Source organism: Nicotiana sylvestris, chromosome 6, assembly GCF_000393655.2.
Source record: "Nicotiana sylvestris chromosome 6, ASM39365v2, whole genome shotgun sequence".
NCBI classification, from domain to species: Eukaryota; Viridiplantae; Streptophyta; class Magnoliopsida; order Solanales; family Solanaceae; genus Nicotiana; species Nicotiana sylvestris.
In genome coordinates, this window is record NC_091062.1 from 134,071,740 (window position 1) to 134,099,436 (window position 27,697).

Genomic DNA, 27,697 nt, shown 5'->3' on the forward strand with positions numbered 1-27,697 from the left:
TGCCTACACGTCCAGACAGTTGAAGGTGCATGAGAAGAATTATCTTGTCTATGATCTCGAGTTAGCAGCTATTGTCCACGCCTTGAAGATTTGGCGTCATTATTTGTACGGTGTCCCTTGTGAGATCTACACTGATCACCGGAGTTTGCAGCATCTATTCATGCAGAAGGAGCTTAATCTGTGTCAGAGGAGGTGGTTAGAGTTGCTTAAGGATTATGACATCACTATATTGTACCATCCGGGAATGGACAATATGATGGTCGATGCTTTGAGTCGCCAGGCAGAGAGTTTGGGGAGTTTGGCATATCTACCAGTAGCAGAGAGGCTCATGGCAATGGATGTTCTGGCCTTAGCTAGTCAGTTTGTGAGGTTGGATATTTCGGAACCCAGTTGGGTCCTAACTTGTGTGGTTTCTCGGTCTTCCTTGTTTGATCGTATCAAGGAGCGTCAATATGATGAACCCCATTTGCTCGTCCTCAAGGACAAGGTTTTGTAGGGTGATACCAGAGATGTGACCATTAGTGATTATGGGGTTTTGAGGATACAGGGTTGGATATGTATGCCCAATGTTGATGGGCTTCGAGAGTTGATTCTAGATGAGGCCTACAGTTCGCGATATTCCATCCATCCGGGTGTCGCGAAGATGTACTAGGATTTAAGGCAGCACTACTGGTGGAGGAGGATGAAGAAAGATATAGTTGGGTTTGTAGCTCGGTGCCTCAATTGTGAGCAGGTGAAGTATGAGAATCAGAGACCGGGTAGCTTGCTTCAGCAGATAGAGATCCCGGAGTGGAAGTGGGAGCAGATCACCATGGACTTCGTAGTTGGACTCCCACGGACTTTGAGAAAGTTCGATGCCATTTGGGTGATTGTGGACTCCCGCGGACTTTGAGAAAGTTCGATGTCATTTGGGTGATTGTGGACTCCCACAGACATTGAGAAAATTTGATGTCATTTGGGTGATTGTGGATCGGCTGACCAAGTTCGTGCACTTCATTCCTGTGTGTACTACCTATTCTTTGAAGCGGTTGGCGGAAATTTATATCCGAGAGGTTGTTTGCCTGCATGGTATTCTAGTTTCCATCATTTCAGATAGAGGTACTCAGTTCACATCAAGGTTCTAGAGAGCCGTACAACATAAGTTGGGTACTCGGGTGGAATTGAGCACATCATTTCACCCTCTGACAGACGGACAGTCAGAGCGCACTATTCAGATTCTTAAGGATATGCTTCGTGCGTGTGTGATGGAGTTTGGAGGTTCTTGGGATCAGTTCTTTCCATTTGCGGAATTTTTTTTACTTGCGGAGTTTGCCTACAACAAAAGTTATCATTCCAGCATCCAGATGGCACCGTATGAGGCCCTGTATAGTAGGCGGTATAGATCCCATGTGGGTTGGTTCGAGCGGGGCGAGGCTAGATTATTGGGCACAGACTTGATTCGGGACGCTTTGGAGAAGGTTAAGGTGATTCAGGATAGACTCCGCACAGCCCACTCCAGATAGAAGAGTTATGCGGACTAGAAGGTTTGTGATGTTTCCTTTATGGTTGGAGAGCGGGTCTTGCTTCGGGTTTCGCCTCTAAAGGGCGTTATGAGATTTGGGAAGAAGGGCAAGTTGAGCACAAGGTTTATTGGCCCCTTTGAGGTGTTGCGACATGTTGGGAAGGTTGCTTATGAGCTGGCTTTACCTCCCAGCTTGGCAGGAGTTCATCCAATATTTCATGTTTCAATGCTCTGGAGGTATCATGGTGATCCGTCGCACGTGTTGGATTTCATTTAAGTCCAGTTGGACAAGGATCTATCTTATGTTGAGAAACTAGTGGATATATTGGATAGGCAGGTTCGGAAGTTGAGGTCAACGAACATTGCATCAGTAAAGGCTCAATGGCGGGGACAGCCGGTCAAGGAGGCGACTTGGGAGACCAAGCAGGATATGTGCAGTCGTTATCCTCATCTTTTCACCACTTCAGGTATGTCTCTATAATCGTTCGAGGACGAACAAATATTTTAAGAGGGGGAGGATGTAACGACCCAGCCGGTCGGTTTGAGAATTAACGCCCCGATCCCCTATTAATTGCTTCCCACGTGTCCTTTTCTACTATTGTGATTTGCCGGGAGAGTTCATTTTGAGTTTCGGAGTGCTTTGGGATACTTAGTCCCTAATTGAGAGTTTAAGTCTTACAATTTGGACTGTAGTCGGAGCAATGTGAAAACGGCTCCGAAATGGAATTTCGTCGATTCCTTTAGCTCCGTTTGGGTGATTTCGGGCTTAGGGGCGTGTCCGGATTGTGTTTTGGAGGTCCATAGCTTATTTAGGCTTGAAATAGCGAAAGTTGAATTTTTGGAGTTTCGGGCCGATAGTGAAATTTTGATATCGGGTTCGGAATCCGATTTTGGAAGTTGGAATAGGTTCGTAGTGATGAATGTGACTTATGTGTAAAACTTGGGGTCAATCGGACATAGGTTGGTTAGTTTCGGCATCGGTATTAGAATATTGGAAATTCAAGTTCATTAGGTTTGGATTGCAGGGTGATTCGTGGTTTTAGCGTTGTTTGATGTAATTTGAGGGCTCGACTAAGTCCATATGGTATTTTAGGATTGGTTAGTATGTTTGGTTGAGGTCCCGTGGGCCTCGGGTGAGTTTCGAGTGCTTAACAGATGAAAACTTGGACTTGAGCAAATTCTGAAGTTGGCTGCTTCTGGTATTTTCGCACTTGCAGTGGGAAGCTCGCAGGTGCGGCCCCGCAGAAGCGAGGAAGGAGGTCGTAGGTGTGGTTTGAGGCAAGAGGACCAGTGGTCGCAGGTGCGACACAAGAACCGCAGAAACGAAGCTGCATCTGCGAAGAAATGAGCGCAGGTGCGGTACTTGGGGAATTAATGAAATTTCACAGATGCGGAGCTCCAGCCGCAGAAGCGAGACCGCAGGTGCGGTCCTGGGAGCGCAAATGCAGACATAGCTGAGCAGAAAAAGGAAATTTCGAGGGTTTGAAAGTTCATAACACCAAATTCAATTTTTAGCTCGGGAGAAGGCGATTTTGTGAGGATTTTGATGAGGAAGTCAGTGGATAACGATTCCTAACCCTATTTCGTTTATATTTCATCAATCTATAGTAATTTTCTCAATCTAATCAAGGAATTTGAGTGGAAAAATGGAAAATTGGGGGAAAAGTTCCCCAATCAAAGATAAATGGCGCTCGATATTTATTAAATATCGTGCTGATAACGTGTTATAAAATAAAGACTATAAAGTAAAGACAAGTATAGAGAGAAACTGATATATTATTCGAATTCAAACTGATGTACATAATGAACTGAAATCTCTTCTATTTATAGAAGAAAGGAAGCTGCTGTGTAAGCTGCTACTATACCAGATATGGATAATCTTCTACTGAGAGCAATGTTTATCCATAACGGAGTACTGAAAGGATAAGCTTATTATACCCGATATGGATAATCTTCTACCGGGGGTAATGTTTATCCATAACTGGGTACTGAAAGGATAAGCTTATTATACCCGGTATGGATAATCTTCTACCGGGGATAATATTTATCCATAACTGGGTACTGAAAGGATAAGCTTATTATACCCGGTATGGATAATCTTCTACCGGGGGTAATGTTTATCCATAACTGGGTACTGAAAGGATAAGCTTATTATACCCGGTATGGATAATCTTCTACCGGGGATAATATTTATCCATAACTGGGTACTGAAAGGATAAGCTTATTATACCCGGTATGGATAATCTTCTACCGGGGGTAATGTTTATCCATAACCGGGTATCGAAGTGATAAGCTTCTTCAGGAAGCTTATTTCCAATAGAGTACTTAAATAGATAAACATATTTACGGTGGAGTCCCATATGGATAAGCTTCTTCAGGAAGCTTATTTACAACGGAGTACTAAATGAACATCCATAATATAATATATTTATAACACTCCCCCTTGGATGTTCATTAAAAGATAATGTGCCTCATTAAAACCTTACTAGGAAAAACCACGTGGGAAAAAATCCTAGTGAAGGAAAAAGAGTACACATATTTAGTAATACGCATTGCTGGGGAAAAAATCTTAGTAAGGGAAAAATAGTGCATCGCGTATTTTACTCCCCCTGATGAAAATCTTGTTTCAAATATATGAGTCTCCCCATTCCAATCTTGTATATCATCTTCTCAAAAGTTGAAGTTGGCAAAGATTTAGTGAATAAATCTGCTGGATTATCACTTGAATGGATTTGTTGCACATCAATGTCACCATTTTTCTAAAGATCGTGTGTGTAGAATAATTTTGGTGAAATGTGCTTCGTTCTATCTCCTTTTATAAATCCTCCCTTTAATAGGGCTATGCATGAAACATTGTCTTCGTATAATATTGTGGGTCTTTTATCACATTCCAACCCACGTGTTTCTCGAATGAATCACTGATCTCAATCATATGCACTCCCTCGCCCAAGCACGCTTAACTTCGGAGTTCTGATGGGATCTGGTGCGTTAGTGCTGGTATGATCGCATTCCTTGGGGGCCAAAGGCCCCTACTATGGTCGACAAGCGGACGGCGGGTGCTTGCCGACCCGCAGTAGGGGCCTTTGGCCCCCAAGGGCACGTGTCGTTGGCTAAGCGCCCGCCATCCGTTTGCCGACCCGTAGTAGGGGCCTTTGGCCCCCAAGGGCACGTTATGGAAACGTGTTGGGGGACTCCGAGTCAAAATTTCTCAACCGCAGCACGAGACTCTGCCATCTCGAGCAAATATTTTGAAAGTATCTGAGGTAAGAACTTTCTTTTCCTAAATAATGTCAAATCTTTCTAAACTTGAATTTGTAGCCCTGGATATATCGGGCAAAAGCTACATGTCTTGGGTGCTTGATGCTGCTTACAGAGCAGCTTCCTTTCTTCTATAAATAGAAGAGATTTCAGTTCATTATGTACATCAGTTTGAATTCGAATAATATATCAGTTTCTCTCTATACTTGTCTTTACTTTATAGTCTTTATTTTATAACACGTTATCAGCACGAGACTCTGTCATCTCGAGCAAATATTTTGAAAGTATCTGAGGTAAGAACTTTCTTTTCCTAAATAATGTCAAATCTTTCTAAATTTGAATTTGTAGCCCTGGATATATCGGGCAAATGCTACATGTCTTGGGTGCTTGATGCTGAAATTCATCTTGATGCGATGGGTCTGGCAGACACCATCAAGGATAAAAATCAGGCATCAAACAAAGACCGTGCCAAAATAATGATATTCCTACGTCATCACCTTGATGAGGGCCTGAAAATGGAATATCTCACTATTAAAGATCCAGTCATACTATGGAATAATTTGAAAAATAGATATGACCATTGCAAATGGTCGTTCTTCCATAGGCATGTTATGATTGGACTCATCTAAGGCTACAAGATTTTAAATCTATAAGTGAATATAGTTCTGCTATGTTCAGAATTATTTTCCAATTGAAATTATGTGGTGATAATAGTACTTATCATGATATGTTGGAGAAAATTTTTACCATTTTTCATGCCTCGAATATGCTCCTGCAGCAGCAATATCGAGAGATGGAATTTAAAAAGTATTTTGAACTTATCTCACATCTTCTTATAGCCGAGCAACATAATGGGATATTAATGAAAAATCATGAAAGTCGACTGGTTCTTGTCCATTACCTGAAGTGAATAAGACGAACTTCCACCAGGCTAAACGTGGAAAAGGTCGTGGCCCTAGTCGTGGTCGGGAAAGAAACTCTAATCATGGTAATAATAATGCACCAAAGAACAATCCTCATCACCAGCAGTGGAAAAGGAAGGAACAAAAGCATGAAGAAGTGCAAGCACCAAATGCAGAAAATGCATGCTATAGATGTGGAGAAAAAGGGCACTGGTCACATACCTGTCGTACGCCAAAGCACCTGGTTGAGCTTTATCAAGCCTCCCTAAAGAAGACAGAGAAAAATGCTGAAGCAAATTTTATTTCTGAAGATAATTTAGATTTCATGCATTTGGATGTAACTGATTACCTTGCACTCCCAGAAGGAGAAACAAGTCATGTAATCGGTGGTGAATCTATAGAAATGTAAATATTTTAATTTTTGTTGTTTGTAATAGATAGTATGGTTATGTAATTGTTGTACATAAAGAAAAAATTATGATTTGATAATGATATTTACTATAATATATCTTATTTATGTCATTTTGAAGAATATGGATAATATTATTAGATCAACTTAAACTCTAGCAGAGTTTGCAAGAAATATACAACCACCAGAAGTAGTTATATTTCATATATCTCATTGTAATTATACCAGAAGTGGTATATGTCTATTATCACCAGAAGTGATAATTTAGGCTTTCTATGGTTACAATTGAAGATAAGCTACATAAATATTCTCTATATTAAATGCACGCCTTGATTTGCTCCTGAAGTAGTAAATATTTTAAAAGAGATTGAGGCATCACAATTTGATGTGATTAATGCGCATTCAGATAATTATGTTCGATTTCCTGAAGGATGAGAACTTTGGATAATATTAATCCATTCCCTGAAGTGAATGTGACAATATTAATAAATCGGGTAAATATGAACGCACTCTTGATGTGAATATATCACAATTCACCTTCAGAAGAGGTAATATAATTGAGAGAATATATACTCAATATTTCGTATTTTAAATTTGCTCCTGAAGAAGTAACACAATTGAAATTGCCTCCTGAAGTAGGAAAATATTATGAAGAAGTGTTTTCTTATGCTTAAATAATTGTTTTACATTGTTTATTTGATTGTGATTTTCTCTCATGATACCAGAAGTGTATGAGAAATATTTGATAGTACAAAATGTATCAACAACTCCTGAAGAGCTAACTGTTTGCCTAAAGGATACATGACACCAGTAGTGCCCGATAAATATTAGATTGTGGATAATAAATGAAGGCTCTCGAAGAGCTTATATACAAATATGTCATTCATATTATATGATTATGGTCAAAACATATGTTGTAGTAAACCTGAAGTTTACTAATACAAATGGCTATCATATTGAGACTACAAATGATTGGAAGATTGATAATCTTCATGTTTCCACAATCATAGGGGGTAAAATAATATGTATGTGAGAAGTTACCCGCCTTATTCTTTAATTTGTACTATATCATGTATCACAGTAAACCAGAAGTTTACTAAAGCAAAAGTTTATGCCATAGTAAACCAGAAGTTTACTAAGAGATAGCACATGACATGATAAACTTGAAGTTTTCATTTGCCATTTTTAAATGAGCTATTTGAGAATTCAGATAAGCATATACTAAAGAACTAGAAGATTCTTCAGGAATTCTCATGTGTTGCTTGCTCTCATAATGAATTGATTATACCAGCTAAAGTTGGGACTAAGACCCCTGATTCTGAAATATATAAAAGGTGAATATGGGCCCGTTCACCTATCATGTGAACCACTTATAGGTGCATATATGAGATGGTTACATGTGTAATTATTGTCAACCTGCAGTTTGGCATTTGGAATTGCTTTTCTCGATTAAGAGCATAATTTTCAGATTATGAAATCAAGACAGTTCATCTTGATAATGCTGGTTTATATCCAAGCTGGTTTAGCATTGAATACCTCCTATTAATGGCTAAACCATTGCTTATGAGAACAAAGCTTCATGTGTTGGTCTAAGATTTTCTAAATTGCATATAGCAGCACTTGTATGCATCAGATCAACAATATATGATAAGTCCTCCCTTCACAATTGGTTTAGGATCGGAAACCAAATATTTTTACTATCTATTATTGTGTGGTATATGATTAATTTCTCTACCATAATCCACAAAGATATGTTTCCCAAAGATGATTGGGGATATATGTTAGTTTTTCTAACATTTGGGGATGGAATAAACAGTTGAAAAATATGCTATATGAATCGAATTATCATTAATATGATCCTCACTTAGAAGATAATTCAAGTCGAATGCCAGAAGCATTTGCTGATCCAAAATTAAATATCATATTTCAGCTACAAATGCTCCTATTAAAATTAAAGTCCCTGAAGGATAGAGTTTACTGTACGCATGAAGCGTGGTAGACCAATCGGTTCCAAAGGTAACAATCCTTGAAAAATAGTAGGAGCTAATGATCAAAATGATCATAATGAGGAGGAAATAAGCTCTAGAAGAGCCCACGACATAACATTTCATGAAACTCCCGAAAAAGTTCAGGTACCTGAAAATAAAGAAAGTGATGAGATCTCCACAAGTTATGTCGCTTCGGAACTGACACAAAATGATCGTCGACGATATATTTAATACAATATAGTGCACAATATTGTAAAAGATTGTGAGGATCGGACTAGCAGTCCAGACACTTGAAGATGTCATACCATTTAGATACAAGTCTTAACCTATATGACTTATTTGGCTAAATCTATATGAAGATCCTTGAAGGATTGAAAATGCCCGAAGCATATAATTCAAAGTCTTGAGAAATGTACTCGATCAAATTATAAAGATCTTTGTACGGTTTAAAGCAATCTGTGCGCGTGTGGTATAATCGCCTCAGTAAATATTTGCTGAAAGAAAGTTACATAAATTATGTTATTTGTCCATGTATTTTTATAAAGAAAATGTCATCAAAATTTGTTACACTTGCTGTTTATGTTGGTGACATAAATCTTATTGGAACTCCGGAAGAGCTCCAAGAGGGTCTTAAAAATACTTTTACATGGACAAAGTGTACCCATTAAGTACACCAATGAATATTCAATCACTTGAAGTGAATAAGGATCCGTTCCAACCTCTAGAAGAGGATGAGGAGCTCCTTGGTCCTGAAATACTCTATCTCGGTGTAGATGGTGCACTTATTTATCTTGCTAATGCTAACAAAAGTGGTGCAGATCGTATTGGCAAAGCAGATGCAGGTTATTTATCCGATACCATAAAGCTCGATTTCAAACCGGCAAGCAGGGAGTGCATATGATTGAGATCAGTGATTCATTCGAGAAACACGTGGGTTGAAATGTGATAAAAGACCCACAATATTATACGGAGACAATGTTTCATGCATAGCCCTATTAAAAGGAGGATTTATAAAAGGAGATAGAACGAAGCACATTTCACAAAAATTATTCTACACACACGATCTTCAGAAAAATGGTGACATTGATGTGCAACAAATCCGTTCTAGTGATAATCCAACAGATTTATTCACTAAATCTTCGCCAACTTCAACTTTTGAGAAGATGGTATACAAGATTGGAATGCGGAGACTCAAATATTTGAAACAAGGTTTTCATCAGGGGGAGTAAAATACGCGATGCACTATTTTTTCCTTACTAAAATTTTTTCTCATGGGGTTTTTCCTTATAAGGTTTTTAATGAGGCACCTAGTAATGCGTATTACTAAATATGTGTACTCTTTTTCCTTCACTAGGATTTTTTCCCACATGGTTTTTTCTAGTAAGGTTTTAATGAGGCACATTATCTTTTAATGAACATCCAAGGGGGAGTGTTATAAATATATTATATTATGGATGTCCATTTAGTACTCCGTTGTAAATAAGCTTCCTGAAGAAGCTTATCCATATGAGACTCCACCGTAAATATGTTTATCTATTTAAGTACTCTATTGAAAATAAGCTTCCTGAAGAAGGTTATCACTTCGATATCCGGTTATGGATAAACATTACCCCCGATAGAAGATTATCCATACCAGGGATAATAAGCTTACCCTTTCAGTACCCAGTTATGGATAAACATTACCCCTGGTAGAAGATTATCCATACCGGATATAATAAGCTTATTCTTTCAGTACCCAGTTATGGATAAACATTACCCCCGGTAGAAGATTATCCATACCGGGTATAATAAGCTTATCCTTTCAGTACCCAGTTATGGATAAATATTACTACCGGTAGAAGATTATCCATATCGGGTATAATAAGCTTATCCTTTCAGTACTCCGTTATAGATAAACATTGCTCTCAGTAGAAGATTATCCATATCTGGTATAGTAGCAGCTTACACAACAGCTTCCTTTCTTCCTTATTATACCCGATATGGATAATCTTCTACCGGGGGTAATGTTTATCCATAACTGGGTACTGAAAGGATAAGCTTATTATACCCGTTATGGATAATCTTCTACTGGGGGTAATGTTTATCCATAACTGGGTACTGAAAGGATAAGCTTATTATACCCGGTATGGATAATCTTCTACTGGAGATAATATTTATCCATAACTGGGTACTGAAAGGATAAGCTTATTATACCCGGTATGGATAATCTTCTACCGTGGGTAATGTTTATCCATAACCGGGTATCAAAGTGATAAGCTTCTTCAGGAAGCTTATTTCCAATAGAGTACTTAAATAAATAAATATATTTACGGTGGAGTCCCATATGGATAAGCTTCTTCAGGAAGCTTATTTACAACGAAGTTCTAAATGAACATCCATAATATAATATATTTATAACATCTTTGTGTACTGAGTTATGTTTTTTTCCTGTAATTTCATTTCATTGACTGCTAGCATTTATCTCCACAATCATATTTCATACTGTTTTATCTTGTATATATATATATATATAAAACCAGTAGGACTCTGACCTGATCTCGTCACTACTCGACCGAGGTTAGGCTTGGCACTTACAGGGTATCGCTGTGGTGTACTCATGCCCTTTCCTGCACATGTTTTTCGTGTGCAGATCTAGGTTCTTCTTCTCAGCCATACTTCCAGTGAGGCGAGGCAATCCAGAGACTTCGAGGTATATCTACCGCGTCCGGAGACCTAGAAGTCCCTCTCTATTCCTCCCTTAGTTACAGACTTCCTATATTTTTCTTCGTTGTTAGACTTTCTGGAGATTAGAAACACTATGTACTTATGTAGCTTGTGATTTCATAAGATTCTGGGTTTTGGGAGTGCTATGTTCAGTTCGAGAGTGCTATTATTATATATGTCGGGCGGCATTTTAAACTCCTTTATTATATTTACTTGTTAATTGTTGGTTTCGTATCTTTATTTCATTTTCGCGAATTTGTTAGGCTTACCTAGTCGTAGAGACTAGGTGCCGTCACGACAGTTCATGGAGAGAGAACTTGGGTCATAACACATGCATAACATATTGTTAGTCTCCCACATCAATTAGGTGGGAGGCCATTTCACTTCAATCCTTACCTCCTGAGCTAGTTTTTGGATTAAGTTAGGTCCAATGTCCATTTTTTTAACATGATATCACAATCATGTCTATCCAATTCTTATTTTACCCGATGTTATGGCTTTAAACAAGGAAAAATACCAACTATGTTAATTTATAAGTAGCTTATTACAAAAATTGGCCAATTCCTAAAATATTACCAATATTAGCCAATTAGCTATTTGTAGCCTAAAAAGGTCAAATGTTTTGCTTTCTTTTGAGTGTATGTTATTAGAATAGATTGGGTACATCTTAAGGAGCTTGAATCTCAGCTTTGGGATGATTTAGTGGAGTTTTGTGGTGGTTTGAATTGAAAATTCGAAGTAGAAGATGAACATGAAAAAAATGATATGTGATCACACTATGTATCACTTATGTATTAAACATGTATCATATTTGTATCAAATATGTATCACATGTATATCCATGTATACCTGCGTGTGAGATACATGTGTGATACATGTGTCGCAGAAGAATTTTTTGCACTCAATTTTAACTACGAATTTTGATACTAAATCAGTCCAAATCACCTCCAATCTTCCTCAAATTTTATATATTGACTCATCTATATGTTTTCAATGAATCTCAACCATAACCATTGAAAAAAAAATTATTTTTTGCTTAGATTTTTGGAAACTTGTATATATATTTTTTTGTATTTTATCACCTTATTTGTTATCTCATCCACGAAATTTTCTTTCCATCTTACATCTAATATTGTTAATCACGCTTAAAAATATGGAAGGAGATTTCTATGCGTGATTCTTGGAGAGAAAGAACCTTATTTATTTGTATTTTTAACTTTTATATGTGTTTGGCTCGTTTGGGTAAGTCTATAATTAATGGTTAGAGGTTGATAAGTTGGACTTTTTTAGGACATTTCTGTAAGATTCCCTTTAAATAATCCTTACCTCTTGAGCTAGCGTTTGAGTTTGAGTTAGGCCCAATGACCATTTCTTTAGCATATATTTGACAGTATTCACGTCTATCAACATTAAAAATGAATTCAGTATTTAAAATTAATTAATTTAGAGTAGTATGTAATATAAATACGTGTAAGAGAGGGAGAGAGAGATGTGTTTTAGTTTCTTTCGCACACGTATATCTGAGACTGAAAATTATGGGTGCATCCATTGGTAATTTTGATGAGATTCGCTCACGTCAACATCACCAACTTTTGGTATGAAATTAACAACCTACATATAACCATGGAAAATTTTATTTTGTGTCTAATACAACTGACACTAGTTGTATGAGATAATTTTTTTATCTTACAGTTTTGTAAACCCAAATTTTTATGGACCCACAAATATAAGATTTGGGTCCACAAATTTATAAGATAAAAAAGAGCCTCATACTACTAGTATAAATTGTATGAGACACAAAATAAAACTTCTCGAAAGAGGGATGACAACAAATATGATAGGGACCTGTATTTCATACATGACTTTATTTGTACTTGTATTTTCTACATATATACAATGTTCCCCTCCTCCGGACTCGTAAACCTTTTTGTATTACCCATAGTGTCAAATCAATTACTACCATTCACCAAAGTAAGGAAAATGAGGTAATTTGCTTCTTCTTTTTTTCCTAACTTGATTTTTTCCCTTTTACTAGCAGTTTTCAATCCAAAAATGAAACCAGAATATTATTTAATCTTTCATATAGTTACTAAGTGCTTAAATTTATTTTTTAAAACATAAATAAGTATATATGTACTAGCGTAAATTGGTCAAATACTAATTAGTTTCCCTTTTCGACATCAATCTGTCTCTCGGAATGCACACATATAGTAATGTATACGAGCGCAGATAGTATTATCTAAGAGGTCGTTTGGTTATTAATTCCAGCATATTAAGCTAGCGTTTGGACATAGATTTGGTTGAATTTTTTATTTTTATTTTTATTTTTTTGAAGTTGTGTTGAAAATATTTTTTGGAAGTTGAAGTTGTGTTTTGACATGTATTTTACTTTAAAAAAGGTAGAAGTTGTGTGAGTAAAAAAGAAAATTCCTCAAAAAATTGGACAAATTTTTAGAATTTGGAATTTTTTCTTCAATTTTTTTTAAAAACGAATCAAATTCCATGTAGATAATATTTTCAATTTTTTTTTGAGAAAAAGCAAAAAAAAAAAAAAAAATCTATGTCCAAATGGGCTAAATTTGAGATTGTATTTATTCGCCGTTTGATTATTGGTATATTGTTATAGATTTGATATTCTCTGTTTCATTTAGCAGGGGAAATTATAATAAATTAATCCTAAAATTATAATTTTGCAATAACCTTATTTTGAACCGAACGACAAGTTAATAGTATTATAAGGTGATGAATTGATTCTTTAAGGGAACAGCTTTATAGTGAGGATGGGGTTTTGTGTGCCGCCCAATCATGTTGCCTCTCCCAAAGGTGATGCCTTTGCTTCCTCCTTAAGCCATTTTCTCGTCCAATCACCATCTCTTATCACTTTACTAAATTTGTACCAACACTTTAATTTAATTTCCTTTCTAGAAAATGTTCTGCTGATGGAAGCTTCTCTTTTTTATTCAACAGGAGCTCCTTTTTCCATGCATTATAAGTAGTACAAATTCTACTATTAGTAATGTTACTGTAACGATCCGGCCGGTCGTCTCATGAGTTATAGCCCCCTTTTCCTCATTTATGCTTCTTTATTTGTTGTTCAGTTGTATTGTGTAGTATCATGTTGGTTGGTTTGGGTTCGGAATGGTTTTAGTGTGAAATGAGACACTTAGTCTCTTATTTAGAAGCTTAAGTTGGAAAAGTCAACCGGATATTGACTTATGTGTAGAAGATCTCGCATGTGAATTCTGATGATTCGGTTATCTCCGTTAGGTGATTTTGGACTTAAGAGCATGCTCGGAATGTAATTTGGAGGTCCGTGGTAGAATTAAGCTTGAATTAGCGAAATTGGAAATTTGGCGTTTCCGGTCGGCAGTGAAAATCTTGATATCGGGGTCGTAATGGAATTCCGGAAATTGGAGTAGGCCCGTAGTGTCATTTGTGACGTGTGTGCAAACTTTCAGGTCTTTCGGACGAGGTTTGATAGGTTTCGGCATCATTTGCGGAATTCGAAAGTTTAAAAGTTCTTAGACTTGAATCCGAGGGTGATTTGGTGTTTTGATGTTGTTTTGCATGTTCCGAAGGTTTGAATGGTGATATGCGACTTGTTTGTATTTTTGGTTGAGGTCCCGAGGGCCTCGAGATGAATTCGAATGGTTAACAGAAGAGTTAAAAATTGAGATTTTGCAGCTGAAGCTGCTGCTTCTGATGTTTCCGCACCTGCGATCGGTGCGAGGTCGCAGATGTGGTGGGGAAGCCGCAGATGCGGAGCTTGAGGGCCAGGAGAAGAACTGCAGATGCGGTGAGTTGGACGCATCTGCGGGACTGCAGGTGCGGTGCCTTGGGCGCAGATGCGGTCCTGGGCGTTTAAGTGAAAATTGCAGGTGCGGTTGATTGGACCGCAGAAGCGGTTGCGCCGGTGCGAGAAAAGGGCCGCAGGTACGGAAATGCCTGGCAGAAAGTATAAATTGGACCCTTCGCGAATTTTGGTCATTCTTCACCATTTTCATTCGGATTTTTGAGCTTTTTGGAGGATTTTGAAGAGGGAATCAATGGGATACTCATTGAGGTAAGTTATTTGAGCTTAATACTTGTGATTATGGTAATTATCAGTTGATTAAGGATGAAACTGGTAGAAATTAGAGATGAAATTGAGGGGTTAGGGCTTGGAAATTGGAGAGTTTAATTTGAGGATTTGAGGGACCATTTAAGGTCAGATTTTGATGAATTTGGTATGTATAGACTCGTGAGTGAAAGGAGTTTCTAGTTTTATGATTTTTTCGGATTCCGAGATGTGGAACCTGGGGCCGGGTTTGGGTGAATTTCAGGATTTTGGTATAATTTGATAATTTTTCATATGGAATTGGTTCGTTGGCCTATATTGATTGCATTGTATTGCTTTTGGTCAGACTCGGGACGTTTGGCGGCCAATTACAGAGGCAAGGGCGTCGTGGAGTAGGGATTTGACCAGTTTGAGGTAAGTAATGATTGTAAATCTTGTCATGAGTGTATGAAACCCCGGATTTCACATCGTTTCACTACTTTGAGGTGACGCACATGCTAGGTGACGAGCGTGTGGGCGTGCACCTATGGGGATTGTGACTTGGTCCGCCCCGTAACAATTATTAAGTTGTGTATTTGAGTGAAATTATATGCTACTTATGTATTTTAGAAAGAGTTTCTATAAATTGGGTTGAATGTCATATTTGGGCCTCGTGTCAAAGCTGTTTGGACCTTTAGTGGTCTTTTCTTATTATCCTCTCATTGTTTTTGATTTAAGATCTATACTCAGTCATGCTGTGTTTACTGATTTCGTAACTCAATCTTTATTACTCTATTTTGATGCATAAAATTGATATTTTGGGCTGAACACCCTGTCTTTTTACTGATAGCTCGAGTGGCTTGAGAGATTTATGATTGAGTGAGGCCGAGGGCCTGTAATTGTGAGGATATTGAGAGATATAGCATGTGAATTGTTCGTGCAACACATGAGTTGTCCGTGCGGATTCTGATATTGATATTATAGCACATGAGTTGTCTGTGCAGCATGTGAGTTGTCCGTGCGTGTTATAGCGCTTGGGCTGTAGGAGCCCATCCGGAGTCTGTACACCCTTAGTGAGTGCGGGTACCTTGAGTGAGTGATATGATGTTGCCCGAGGGGCTGTTCTTGATTCATGTTTGCCCGAGGGGCTGTTTATGATTTTCATCACTTTTACTCTAAATTGCATTGAATCTCTGTTGAAACTGTTGAAAATACCTTCAAATGATTTATATCAAAACTGAACTTTTAAACGAGGTGATTTGACTCATATACTGATTTGAAAACATGTTATTACCTATTGAGGTTTCATGACATGGATTTTATGTGTTTCTACTGCTCAGTCTTTATTTACCTTTATTACTTATTGAGTTTGCGTACTCACATTACTCCCTGCACCCTGTGTGCAGATCTAGGAATTGTTGGACGTGCTTGCGATTGTTGATCTTTCATCCGTCGCGGATACTTTGGAGTTGGCATGGTGATTGCAGCCTTGCCCTTCTCCCTCCTATCTTCCTTTAGATATTATTAGTTATTTTCCAGACTGTATTAGTCTTAGCATTTTCAGACGATTTATAGTAGATGCTCATGACTTGTAATACCCCGATGTCGGGCTTTTCTTTTCGCACTTTGTTATTTAGACTTATATTATGAAGTTTTATTAATTAATATTTTTAAAACATCTTTATTATAAAATGTCAAATTATTTTGGGAATGTGTCGGCTGGCATAGTTCCATGATAGGCGCCATCACGACCGGATTGGTTTTGGGGTCGTGACAAGTTGGTATCAAAGCCTTGGTTACATAGGTCTCACGGGTCATGAGCGGGTTTAGTAAAGTCTTATAGATCGGTACGAAGACGTCTGTACTTATCTTCGAGTGGTTGCAGAACCTTTAGGAAAACTTCGCATTCTTGAATTCTTGTCGTGCGAATCTGCTGATTCTGGTAACTAAACTTCTGTTATTCTATTCTCTCACATATGGTGAGGACATGTGCTACCGGTCATGATGGACGACCACCAGTACCACCAGTTGGGGCCGCGAGAAGCTGAGGTCGCAGTCGGGTCCGTGGTAGGGGCAGGGATGTAACCCGCACAACAGTTAGGGCAGCAACTGTAGATCCACCAGTTCATGATCAAGTCCTAGTTGTGGATGCTCCAATAAGACCAGCTCAGGCACCGACTGAGTCTATTGTTATTCCAGGCCTTCAGGAGGCCCTAACTCAGATTCTATCAGTGTGCACTGGCCTGACTCAGGCGGCCTCAGTTACTACATCCACAACTACTTCTCAGGTCGGGGGAGGCACTCAGACTCCCGCCGCTCGCATACCTGAGCAGGTTGTTCAGGGACTTCAGACACCGAGGACACCTCCAGCCCAGTCACTTGCAGCTGCTCAGGACTATGTAGCTCTTGTAATGCTAGAGGATGAGCACCGCATATTGGAGAGGTTTGGGAGACTCTAGCCTCCGTCATTTAGTGGCGCTGAGGGTGAGGATGCACAGGGTTTCTTGGACAAGTGTCAGAGGATGCTTCGGACCACAGGTATTCTGGAGACCAGTGGGGTCTCATTCACTACTTTCTAGTTCTCTGGGGTTGCGCATAGTTGGTAAGAGGCTTATAAGAGGCGTAGGCCAGTTGGCGCAGCGCCCCTTACTTTGTAGCAGTTCTCCGTTCTCTTTTTGGAGAAGTTTGTTCCTGAGTCTCGCATAGAGGAGCTGCGTAGGCAGTTCAAGCAGCTTTGTTAGGGTGATATGTCTGTTACACAATATGAGATGCGGCTCTCCGAGTTGGCTCGTCATGCGGTCTAGTTGATTCCCACAGACCGAGAGAGGATCAGAAGGTTTATAGATGGCCTCGATTTTCAGCTTCGGTTCTTATGACCGGAGAGAGGGTGTTTGATGTCACTTTTGATGAGGTTGTCGACATTGCTCAATAGATTGAGATGGTTCATGGTCAGGAGAGGGTTGAGAGGGAGTCCAAGAGGCCTCGTGGTTAGAGTGGATTTAGTGGTGCTCTTCATGGGGGTCAGTTTCAGCACGGCAGAGGCCGTCCATTCAGACATGCTCAGTCAGCTCGTCAAGTTCTCTGTGGTGCATCATCGGGCCATGTTTCTCACAGTTCATATTAGGGCAACTCATCTCTCAGTACCCTTCCAACAAAGAGCTCTCACCATGCCCCGTCTGCCCATGTTTCTACGGGTAGTTCCACAGGGTATCAGGAGCAGCAGTTCCGTCAGAGGAGGGGTTGTTTCGAGTGCGGGGATCTTGGTCATATCAAAAGAGACTGCCCTAGGTTGTTGAGTGGGACTCCGAAACAGAGTTCTCGGCCATCGACTTCAGCACCAGTTACTTCACCACCCCCCTAGACAGCTAGAAGTGGGGGACAGTCAGCTAGGGGTCGCCCTAGAGGGGGAGGTCAATCAGGCGGTGGTCAGGCCTGTTTCTATAAACTCCCAACTAGACCAAATGCTATTGTTTCAGATGCTATGATCACAGGTATTGTCTCAGTTTGCTACAGGGATTCCTCTGTATTATTTTATCCTGGTTCCACTTTTTCATATGTATCATCATATTTTGCTCGTTATTTGGATATGCCTTGTGAGTCTCTTCTTTTATTGGTTCGTGTATCTACTTCGATGGGCAATACTATTGTTGTAGACCACGTATATCGGTCATGTGTGGTGACTATTGGGGGTTTAGAGACCCGAGTGGACCTTTTGTTACTTTGTATGGTTGATTTTGATGTGATATTGGGCATGGATTGATTGTCTCTGTATCATGCTATTTTCGATTGTCATGCTAAGACAGTCACATTGGCTATGCCGGGGGTGCCACGGATTGAGAAGCGAGGTTCGTTGGATTATGTTCCTAGTAGGGTGATCTCATTTTTGAAGGTCGAGCGAATTGGGAAGGGTTGTCTTTCTTATTTGGCCTTCGTGAGGGATGTTAGTGCAGAGAATCCTACCATTGATTAGTCCCGATAGTAAGGGATTTTTCGGATGTGTTTCCTGCAGACTTGTCAGGCATGCCGCCGGACAGAGATATTGATTTCAGTATTGATTTGGTGCCGGACACTCAGCCCATTTCTATTCCACCGTATTGTATGGCACCGGCGGAGTTAAAGGAATGAAGGAGCAACTTTAGGAACTCCTTAATAAGGGGTTTATTTGGCATAGTGTGTTGCCTTAGGGTGCACCTGTTCTATTTGTGAAAAAGAAGGGTGGCACGATGAGGATGTGCATTGATTACAGGCAGTTGAATAAAGTCACAATCAAGAACAAGTATCCTTTGCCTCGTATTGATGATTTATTTGACCAACTTCGGGGAGTGAGAGTGTTCTCCAAGATTGATCTCCGGTCAGGGTATCACCAGTTAAAGATTAGGGACTCAGACATTCTTAAGACATTTTTTAGGACTCGATATGGTCATTATGAATTCCTTGTGATGTCTTTTGGGGCTAACCAATGCCCCAGCAACATTCATGCATTTGATGAACAGTGTGTTTCGGCCTTATCTCGACTCGTTTGTGATTGTTTTCATTGATGATATTCTGGTATACTCACATAGTCAGGAGGAGTACGCGGAGCATTTGAGAGTTGTATTGCAATGGTTGAGGGAGGAAAAACTTTATCCAAAGTTCTCCAAGTGTGAGTTTTGGCTCAGTTTCGTGGCGTTCTTGGGGCACGCGGTGTCTAGTGAGGGTATTCAGGTTGATCCAAAAAGATAGAGGCGGTACAGAGTTGGCCCAGACTGTCCTCAGCCACAGAGATTTGCAGTTTTCTTGGGTTGGCAGTTTATTATCGCCGGTGTTGCACCCCCTTTTTCCCTCCCCTTTTCGAAACGAGGAAGAGGTCTGGGTTTCGACATTCACGGGGTGTAAGGCTCATTTCCTTTTGGGAATTGGGTATTTGAAGATTCGCCACCTAATGGATTATGGTGCGTTAGGGCACCTAGAGCGATTAACTCTTGGGCTGGTTTGCATTACCAGAGATTAGGGTAAGGGCTCGAAGTAACCTCGAGGGGAAGGTGTTAGGCACCCCTCTTGGTCCACAACTGTGGGTCCCGGCCGAACTTATATTCACAAATTAGTCCATTACAAGTAAGCAGTTGAATCAAATAGATTGCAAGTAAAGAATGTTAGAATAACCCAAGTAGTAAGATAAAGGTTTGAACAAGTTGTAAAATAAAGATTTAAATAAAGAAAGGGATTTTGTAAAGGGGGGTTCTAGGTTGGTTATCCTATAGGATCACCCTATGCAATGTCCAGTAAACACTCCTCAATGAGGGGCTACACGTGACATTAACACGTAGTCATCATATCCCATGTCTACCCTTCCCATCCCCTTATTGGTCATGCAAAGCGAGTGTTCGGTCAACGATTCCTATTGTGTGCTGCTACCCGTCCCTTCCTAATGGTCCTGGAGGGAGTTAGGTGGTTCTAGACGTACCCTTAAGGTTATAAAAGGCAAAAATTCTAAGGCGAAAGTCAAAAACATTTAGGACTTTCACACATAATGGGAGCAATTAAGAGGCTTAGAGTTTCCTCCTAAAAACACATAAGCAGCACGACTCAAGCAGAGTTAAGGTCTTTTATTAGACAATGTCCTAAAGCCGGATATCTAAGTGAATATGTAGAAAACAGATAACCCTTTTCTTAGACTCAGAAGTTATACCCTAGTAGTTGCCTAGGGACTCTTTTAAAAACCTGTTAGGATAAGAAAACGTTAAGCAATGGAGACAGTTTCAAAGAATGCAGTTTTGAAAATTCCCTAAAGGCTTGCCTATACGCAAAATTACTGATGTCTATATTAATGCAGAAACAAACAGATTTTGAAATAGACTCCTTTAATACCTATAGGCATGATTTCTGATGAGATTGAGGCAGTTTGAAGGAAATTGTTTCAGGAAATACTTGATACTTAATAAAACCAATTCAGAAATGAACTAGGTGTGATTAAGTCTATTTATTAGACTAGATTAGACTGACAAGCACAATTTCAAGTAGGGATCCCTATAGGCATGATATCTATGCGTATTACTGATTGTTAATGATTTGCAGGTATAGAAACATACATAAATACTCGTTGTAACTGAAATTGGATCAGGTCCTATAGGCATGGCATCTATTATTAAACTGATTTTAAGACATGATTGTTTGGAACCTATAAACATGGTTTCTAAACATGACAGAATGTAAAACCTTATAGACATGGTTTCTACTTGACGAGCAACAAACTTAAAAGCGAAATCCTATGGACATGATTTCTATTAGGCAAAGTAATCAGATTAAAGAGTAAAGTCATATGAGCATGTTTTCTATTTAGGCAAGCAATCAGACTTTAAAAGTAAGGTCCTAAGAGCAGGATTTCTACCCGCATTACCCAAGAAAGTATGCATCTACCCACCCCTTTACTAAATACCCCAATATCTGTTTATAAATTATTACAGGCCAATGAATGAATTACATAAGTAAAATAGAAAATAAGAAGCTATTCTATAGGGAGCCTTTAATTAGGCCCAGATTTCCCAAAGACCCCAATGGCCTCATATGCCTCAATTCCATAGACAAATCAGAGTCTAGGTGCATCAAAGTTCCCTAAGGATCTCAAGGATCCCGGGCAGTGCTTACACCTAGACTTAGTAACCAAAGATTGAACAAGTGCAGTGTGGAAAGGCCAGCCTCAGTATGCCAGAGTTCAGAGGGTTCTCAAAAGGATCCCAAGGCAGTACACATACTAGAGGAGGCAGAACTTATTGACTAAGAGTAGAGTGAGAAGTGATGGACACAAGTTGAAAAGGTTTTAGTAAGAAACTGTATTTAACCAAAGTCTTTTTTCTTTTGAAAATAATGTAGTAAAACAACATAGACTTGTTTGAAGAGATGAGCAGAAGTCAAAAACACCTTAGGACAGGTTTACATATAGCTAGTTCACAGAACCAAGTAAATTCAATAGTCACACACAGGGGTCAAAGGGTTTGGGATACATACAACATTTTACTGCCAACACATAACCCAGCAAGGGTCTAGGACTAGTTTAGACATGCTCAGAAATAGCTAACACTGGCATAGTCACAGAACTAGTCATGAAGAACACAACCATATAGAAGGGTGATAGGGATTTAAGGATTCATGGGATATAGGATGGTAAGTATACAACAAGTAAGAGACAATTGGTAAGACATGCTCAGAAACACACATAAAGAGAATATACTGATCTAAAGGAAGGGGAAGGCATAATAACATGCTGATAATGTAAATCTTAACTACAAGTTTCACAACAGAACCACAAATAGAAGCAAACTAGAAAAAAGAGAAACTGAAACAATTAGAGAAGCATGTTGTTGTTGGAACATTGAATTGAAACTAGGACATACCAGTGAAGAGGAGAGTAAGCAGAATGAAAAAACAAGAGAGCATAAAGGGTTAGCCTTAGCTTGCAGCCGACTAACTTAGACAGTAGCAAATAGCACAAGAGAGAGAGCAGAGATTTTTTTAGTATGAGAGATAGTTTTGAACCCCAGTGTTCGTGTCTGTGTTAATGAAAGACTGGAGTAATTATAGTTTGAAAACAGGTAGTAAAATAAGGTAAAAATCATAGTAGCATGGTAATTAAGGAACTCAGAATCAGTCAGTTAGAAAATCAAGGCAATTACTCCCTTAAGTTAAGGGAGTTAATTCAAACGGTAAGAACCAGTATATAAGGAAAGAAAGATAAGTACATGATTAATAAGGAAAGAATCAAAGTTCAGTAAGCATAGAGTAGTCAATTAGGACTAGGCTTAGAAAACTCCAATTAAGGAATGATTAAGTAAGAACAAAGTACCACAACAAATAAGGTAGGGGATCAATCAATTTAAATAAATGAGGCAGAGTTTTAGGGTTTTAAAAGAAAATCTTCCAATCAAACAATCAAATAAGGGAATCAGGATCAATCAAGAGGGAGTCATGATTCTATACTTCAATATATAAATAGAGAAGAACAAACAGACGTAGCAAACATGCAAGGTCAGCAATATCGACAGAAAGGGGCAAGTTTTGAACAATCAAGATGAATACAATCACATAGAGGTGATATAAGTAGGCTAAGGACTCAGTAAAAACCCATTCGAAGCATGGTAACACCAAAAACTTAACAAGAGTCAAGTAGTCATTCTAACACACAGAACCAAAATAAGAAGATCTAAAAAATTAGGGCTTTTAACAGTGGCAAGTTGAAAAAGCAGTAAGAATATAGAATCAGTCAAGATATGCAAAGATAGAAGTTTCAAACATAAAGAATCAGTTTAAACAAAGAGTAGAAGAAGTTCCCAAAAAACCCTAATTTTTAAAAGAAAGTAAAACATCTTAAAGTTGATGATTTTTCAAAAGAGGTTTGAGAATAGTGTAGAACATAAAAGAAACAGGCTTGAAGTGTTTAAAAATGGCCCAGATCTAAGAAATACAAATGAAAAATGGGGTTTCAAAGGAAACCTAGGTAGAGATAGAAGAACCTGCTTAGAACTTCATAGATCATAACAAATATGACGTGATTTTGTCCAAAATCACACCGGAGAAGCCATGAACAACTAAAACAGCAACCCTTGATACAAGTCAGCATGGCCCAGGGCCCTTGAAGGCCTCAGAGATGATGAGCAAGGCGATGGAGGAACCATTGGAGGCTTGGGGTTGAAAGGTGGTCGTCGGAGATGACCGGAGAGGGAGGCGGCGGTTGAAGAAGGTTAGGGTTAGGTTGAGAGAAGAGAGAGGACGAGAGCATCTGAAGGTAGTAGGTATGGAAAGGTGATTAGGGTTAGGGGTCATTTAGAATTAAAAAGGAAAGAATGGATGAGGGTCGTTGATCTTTTAGATCAACGACCAGGATTTAAGATGGCTTTGGGTCGGGTAGAGGTAATTAGGGCTTGGGTTGGGTAATCTGATTAGGAATTAGGCTGGGGTTGGGGTTAAAATTATGCTAAAATTGAAAGCCAAATCTGGCTATAATTTAAATAGCCACTTTTCCCCATTTTAATTTATAATAAATAATAAATAGTTTTCTGAAAATAATTTGTCTATACCAAAATGATTTAAAATATGTAATTATCATTTTAAAAATATAGGGGTCAATTTTACACATATAAAATATAATTATACATTAAAATGGGCTAACATTGCAATTATATGCAATTTAGCTTAAAAATACTAAATTTAATTATACAAAATGCATAAAAATATATTAGCCATATTTTGGCATAAATATAGAAATTAAATGAATAAATCATCATAAAAATAATTTTAAAAATAATTATTGGGAATTTTATGAATAAAAGGGGAGAAAATAAATCAATTTAAACCCTTTAAACTTATGAAAAAAATTATAAAAACCTTGTGCATGCTTATATGTGCATATATATGCTATTTGAAGGTATTTATGCATATTTAAAAACATGTAGGGAAAAATTGGGTATCAACAGCCGGTTCGTTCATGGATTTTCATCTATTGCATTACTCTTGACCAAATTGACCCAAAAGGGTGCTCCTTTCAGGTGATCGGATGAGTGTGAAGCGAGCTTTCAAAAGCTCAAGACTGCCTTGACCACAACTCCAGAGTTAGTTTTGCCATCAACTTCAGGTTCTTATACGGTGTATTGTGATGTTTCTCGGGTTGGCATTGGGTGTGTGTTGATGCAGGAGGGTAGAGTGATTGCTTATGTTTCTCGTCAGTTGAAGCCTTATGAGAAGAACTACCCTGTTCATGATTTAGAGTTGGTTGTCATTGTTCACACGTTGAAGATTTGGAGGCATTATCTTTATGATGTGTCTTGTGAGGTGTTTACTGATCATCGTAGCCTCCAGCACTTGTTTAAGCAAAAGGATCTCAATTTGAGGCAGCGGAGATGGTCAGAGCTGCTAAAGGACTATGAGGCACCATTTTTCATTTGCACACCTAAAATAAATGTTGTTCCTATTGAGCATTTATACTACACTAAACTTGTTCTAATTAGGCACTTTTTGACAATTAGCCAAACTTACAAAGTGTGTGCAATGCACTCGTGGCTGACGTGGCGAATGACAAATAAAAAAAGGACATATATCATTTTGAGTTTAAAAAAAAAGGAAAAACTATTTTAAAATCTATTTAGTTAACAAAATAAAATAACATTCTCAAAAAGAAAAAAAACTTTAATTTACACCCAATCAGAAAATGATACATTATTAACAAAAGAAAAGTCAAAAAAAAAAGGACACATTGGTGTTCTTGAAATCATTGTTCTTGGTGTTCTTCACTATCTTCATGTCTATTATTGTTCCAACCACGATTTTAATCCAAAATTTCAAGAGAAACTCTTCCAAATTTGTCATAACTTCAACTAAAGATTCCCTACCAACACTCGAAGACAACCCCAATATTAAATTCTCAATTTTTCATTAAATCAAGTAACCCATTTTAAACCTTCAAGCTTTCTTAAAGACCCCATTAATGGTGCTTTAACTTCAAATGAAGAATACGGTCCTACTTCGGTTTCAATCAACTAAGACGATTGTTGGTTCAAACTTTCGAGCTAAATTAGTGGTGGAGGCACAACAATGGTGAAAGTGGGGGAGACAATGGTGGAATTGATGGTGGAGAGAAAATAAGAAGAAGAAGAATAAGAAGAAAGAAAGAAATAAAAAGAAAAAATAAAGATAAAATCTATTTTTTGGGCTCTTCACGCGCCTATTTTGGGTGAAGCTCACTCTATGTGCCAACTCAACAAGAAGTGTCTAATCGGAAAAGTTTAGTGTAGTATAAGTGCTCATTGGAACAACCTTAAGTTTAGGTGTCTAAATAAAAAATGGTTACAACTTTAAGTGTCTCCATATGTATTCCGCCTTACTATTTTGTACCATCCGGGAAAGGCCAATGTAGTGGCCGATGCCTTGAGTAGGAAGGCGGTGAGTATGGGCAGTTTTGCATTTATTCCTGTTATGGGAGAGACCTCTTGCAGTTGATGTTCAGGCATTGGCCAATCGGTTTGTGATGTTGGATATTTCGGAGCCCAGTCGGATCTTAGCTTGTGTGGTTTCTCGGTCTTTCTTATTTGATCATATCAGAGAGCTCCAGTACGATGATCCTCATTTACTTGTCCTCAAGGATAAAGTTCAGCACGGCGATGCTAAAGATGTGATCATTGGTGATGATGGGGTATTGAGGATGCAGGGCCGGATATGTGTGCCCAATATTGATGGACTTCGGGAGTTGATTCTGGAGGAGGCCCATAGCTCGCGGTATTCTATCCATTCGGGTGCCGCGAAGATATATCAGGATTGGAGACAGCACTACTGGTGGAGAAGAATGAAGAAAGATATAGTGAGGTTTGTAGTTCGGTGCCTCAATTATCAGCAGGTGAAATATGAGCACTAGAGCCGGGTAGCTTGCTTCAGCAGATGGATATTCCAGAGTGGAAGTGAGAGCGGATCACCATGGATTACGTAGTTGGACTCCCATGAACTTTGAGGAAGTTCGATGCTATTTGGGTAATTATGGATCAGCTGACCAAGTCTGCGCGCTTCATTCATATGTGTACTACATATTCTTCAGAGCGGTTAGCTGAGATTTATATCTGAGAGATTGTTCGCCTGCATGGTTCCCCGATTTCCATCATCTCAGATAGACGTACTCAGTTTATATCGCAGTTTTGAAGGGCCGTGCAGCGAGAGTTGGGCACTCAGGTTGAGTTGAGCATAGCTTTTCACCCTCAGATGGACGGACAGTCCGAGCACACTATTCAGATATTGGAGGACATGTTACGCGCTTGTGTCATTGACTTTGGGGGTTCATGAGACCAGTTTCTACTACTCGCGGAGTTTGCATACAACAACAGTTATCAGTTGAGTATTCAGATGGCTCCTTATGAGGCTTTATATGGGAGACGGTATAGATCTCTAGTAGGTTGGTTTGAGTCGGGCGAGGCTAGGCTTTTGGGTACAGACTTGGTACAGGATGCTTTGGACAAGGTGAAAGTGATTCAGGAGGGGCTTTGTACAGCTAAGTCGAGACAAAAGAGTTATGCTTACAGGAAGGTTCGGTATGTATCTTACATGATTGGGGAGAAGGTTCTACTGAAGTTTTCACCCATGAAGGGTGTTATGAGATTTGGGAAGAAGGGCAAGTTGAGTCTTCGGTTTATTGGGCATTTTGAGGTGCTTTGGAGGATTGAGGAGGTGGCTTATGAGCTTGCTTTGCCTAGTTTGTCGGGGGTGCATCCAGTATTTCATGTTTCTATGCTCCGGAAATATATCGGTGATCTGTCTCATATTTTGGATTTCAGCACAGTTCAGTTAGACGGCGATTTGACTTATGATATGGACCCAGTCGCTATTTTGGAGCGGCAGGTCCAAAAGTTGAGATCAAAGGATATAACTTTAGTGAAGGTGCAATGGAGAGGTCCGCCCGTGCAGGAGGCTACTTAGGAGACCGAGCGGGAGATGCGGAGAAGATATCCACACATGTTTGAAGCTTCAGGTATGTTTCTAGACCCGTTCGAGAACGAACATTTATTTAAGAGGGGAGGATGTAACGACCCGGCTGGTCGTTTCATGAGTTATAGCCCCCCCCCCCCCATTTTCCTTATTTTTGCTTCTTTATGTGTTGTTCAGTTGTATTGTGTAGTATTGCGTTGGTTGGTTTGGGTTCGGAGTGGTTTCAGTATAAAATGAGACACTTAGTCTTTTATTTAGAAGCTTAAGTTGGAAAAGTCAACCGGATGTTGACTTATGAGTAGAAGATCTCGGATGTGAATTCTGATGGTTTGGTTAGCTCCGTTAGGTAATTTTGGACTTAAGAGCGTGTTCGGAATGTAATTTGGAGGTCCGTGGTAGAATTAAGCTTGAATTGGCGAAATTGAAAATTTAGCGTTTCTGATCGGCAGTGGAAATCTTGATATC

General features: G+C 39.0%; 1 protein-coding gene across 1 annotated transcript; it reads left to right on the top strand.

The window, feature by feature from the left end:
• The first annotated feature begins 160 nt into the window (after nucleotides 1-160).
• Nucleotides 161-27,223, top strand: LOC138871316 (uncharacterized). Its single transcript, XM_070149188.1, has 4 exons — nucleotides 161-487; nucleotides 1,835-1,968; nucleotides 25,865-25,955; nucleotides 26,600-27,223. The coding sequence occupies exons 1-4, from the start codon at nucleotides 161-163 to the stop codon at nucleotides 27,221-27,223; spliced, it is 1,176 nt and encodes a 391-aa protein (XP_070005289.1).
• Nucleotides 27,224-27,697: the final 474 nt, after the last annotated feature.

Excerpts from the sequence above, each read along its gene's own strand:
- LOC138871316 (XM_070149188.1), top strand. The coding sequence starts at position 161 with ATGCAGAAGGAGCTTAATCTGTGTCAGAGGAGGTGGTTAGAGTTGCTT. Across the intron at positions 488-1,834 it reads TGCTCGTCCTCAAGGACAAG|GCAGGTTCGGAAGTTGAGGT; the intron begins GTTTTGTAGGGT and ends TATATTGGATAG. Across the intron at positions 1,969-25,864 it reads TCATCTTTTCACCACTTCAG|AGAGCTCCAGTACGATGATC; the intron begins GTATGTCTCTAT and ends TGATCATATCAG.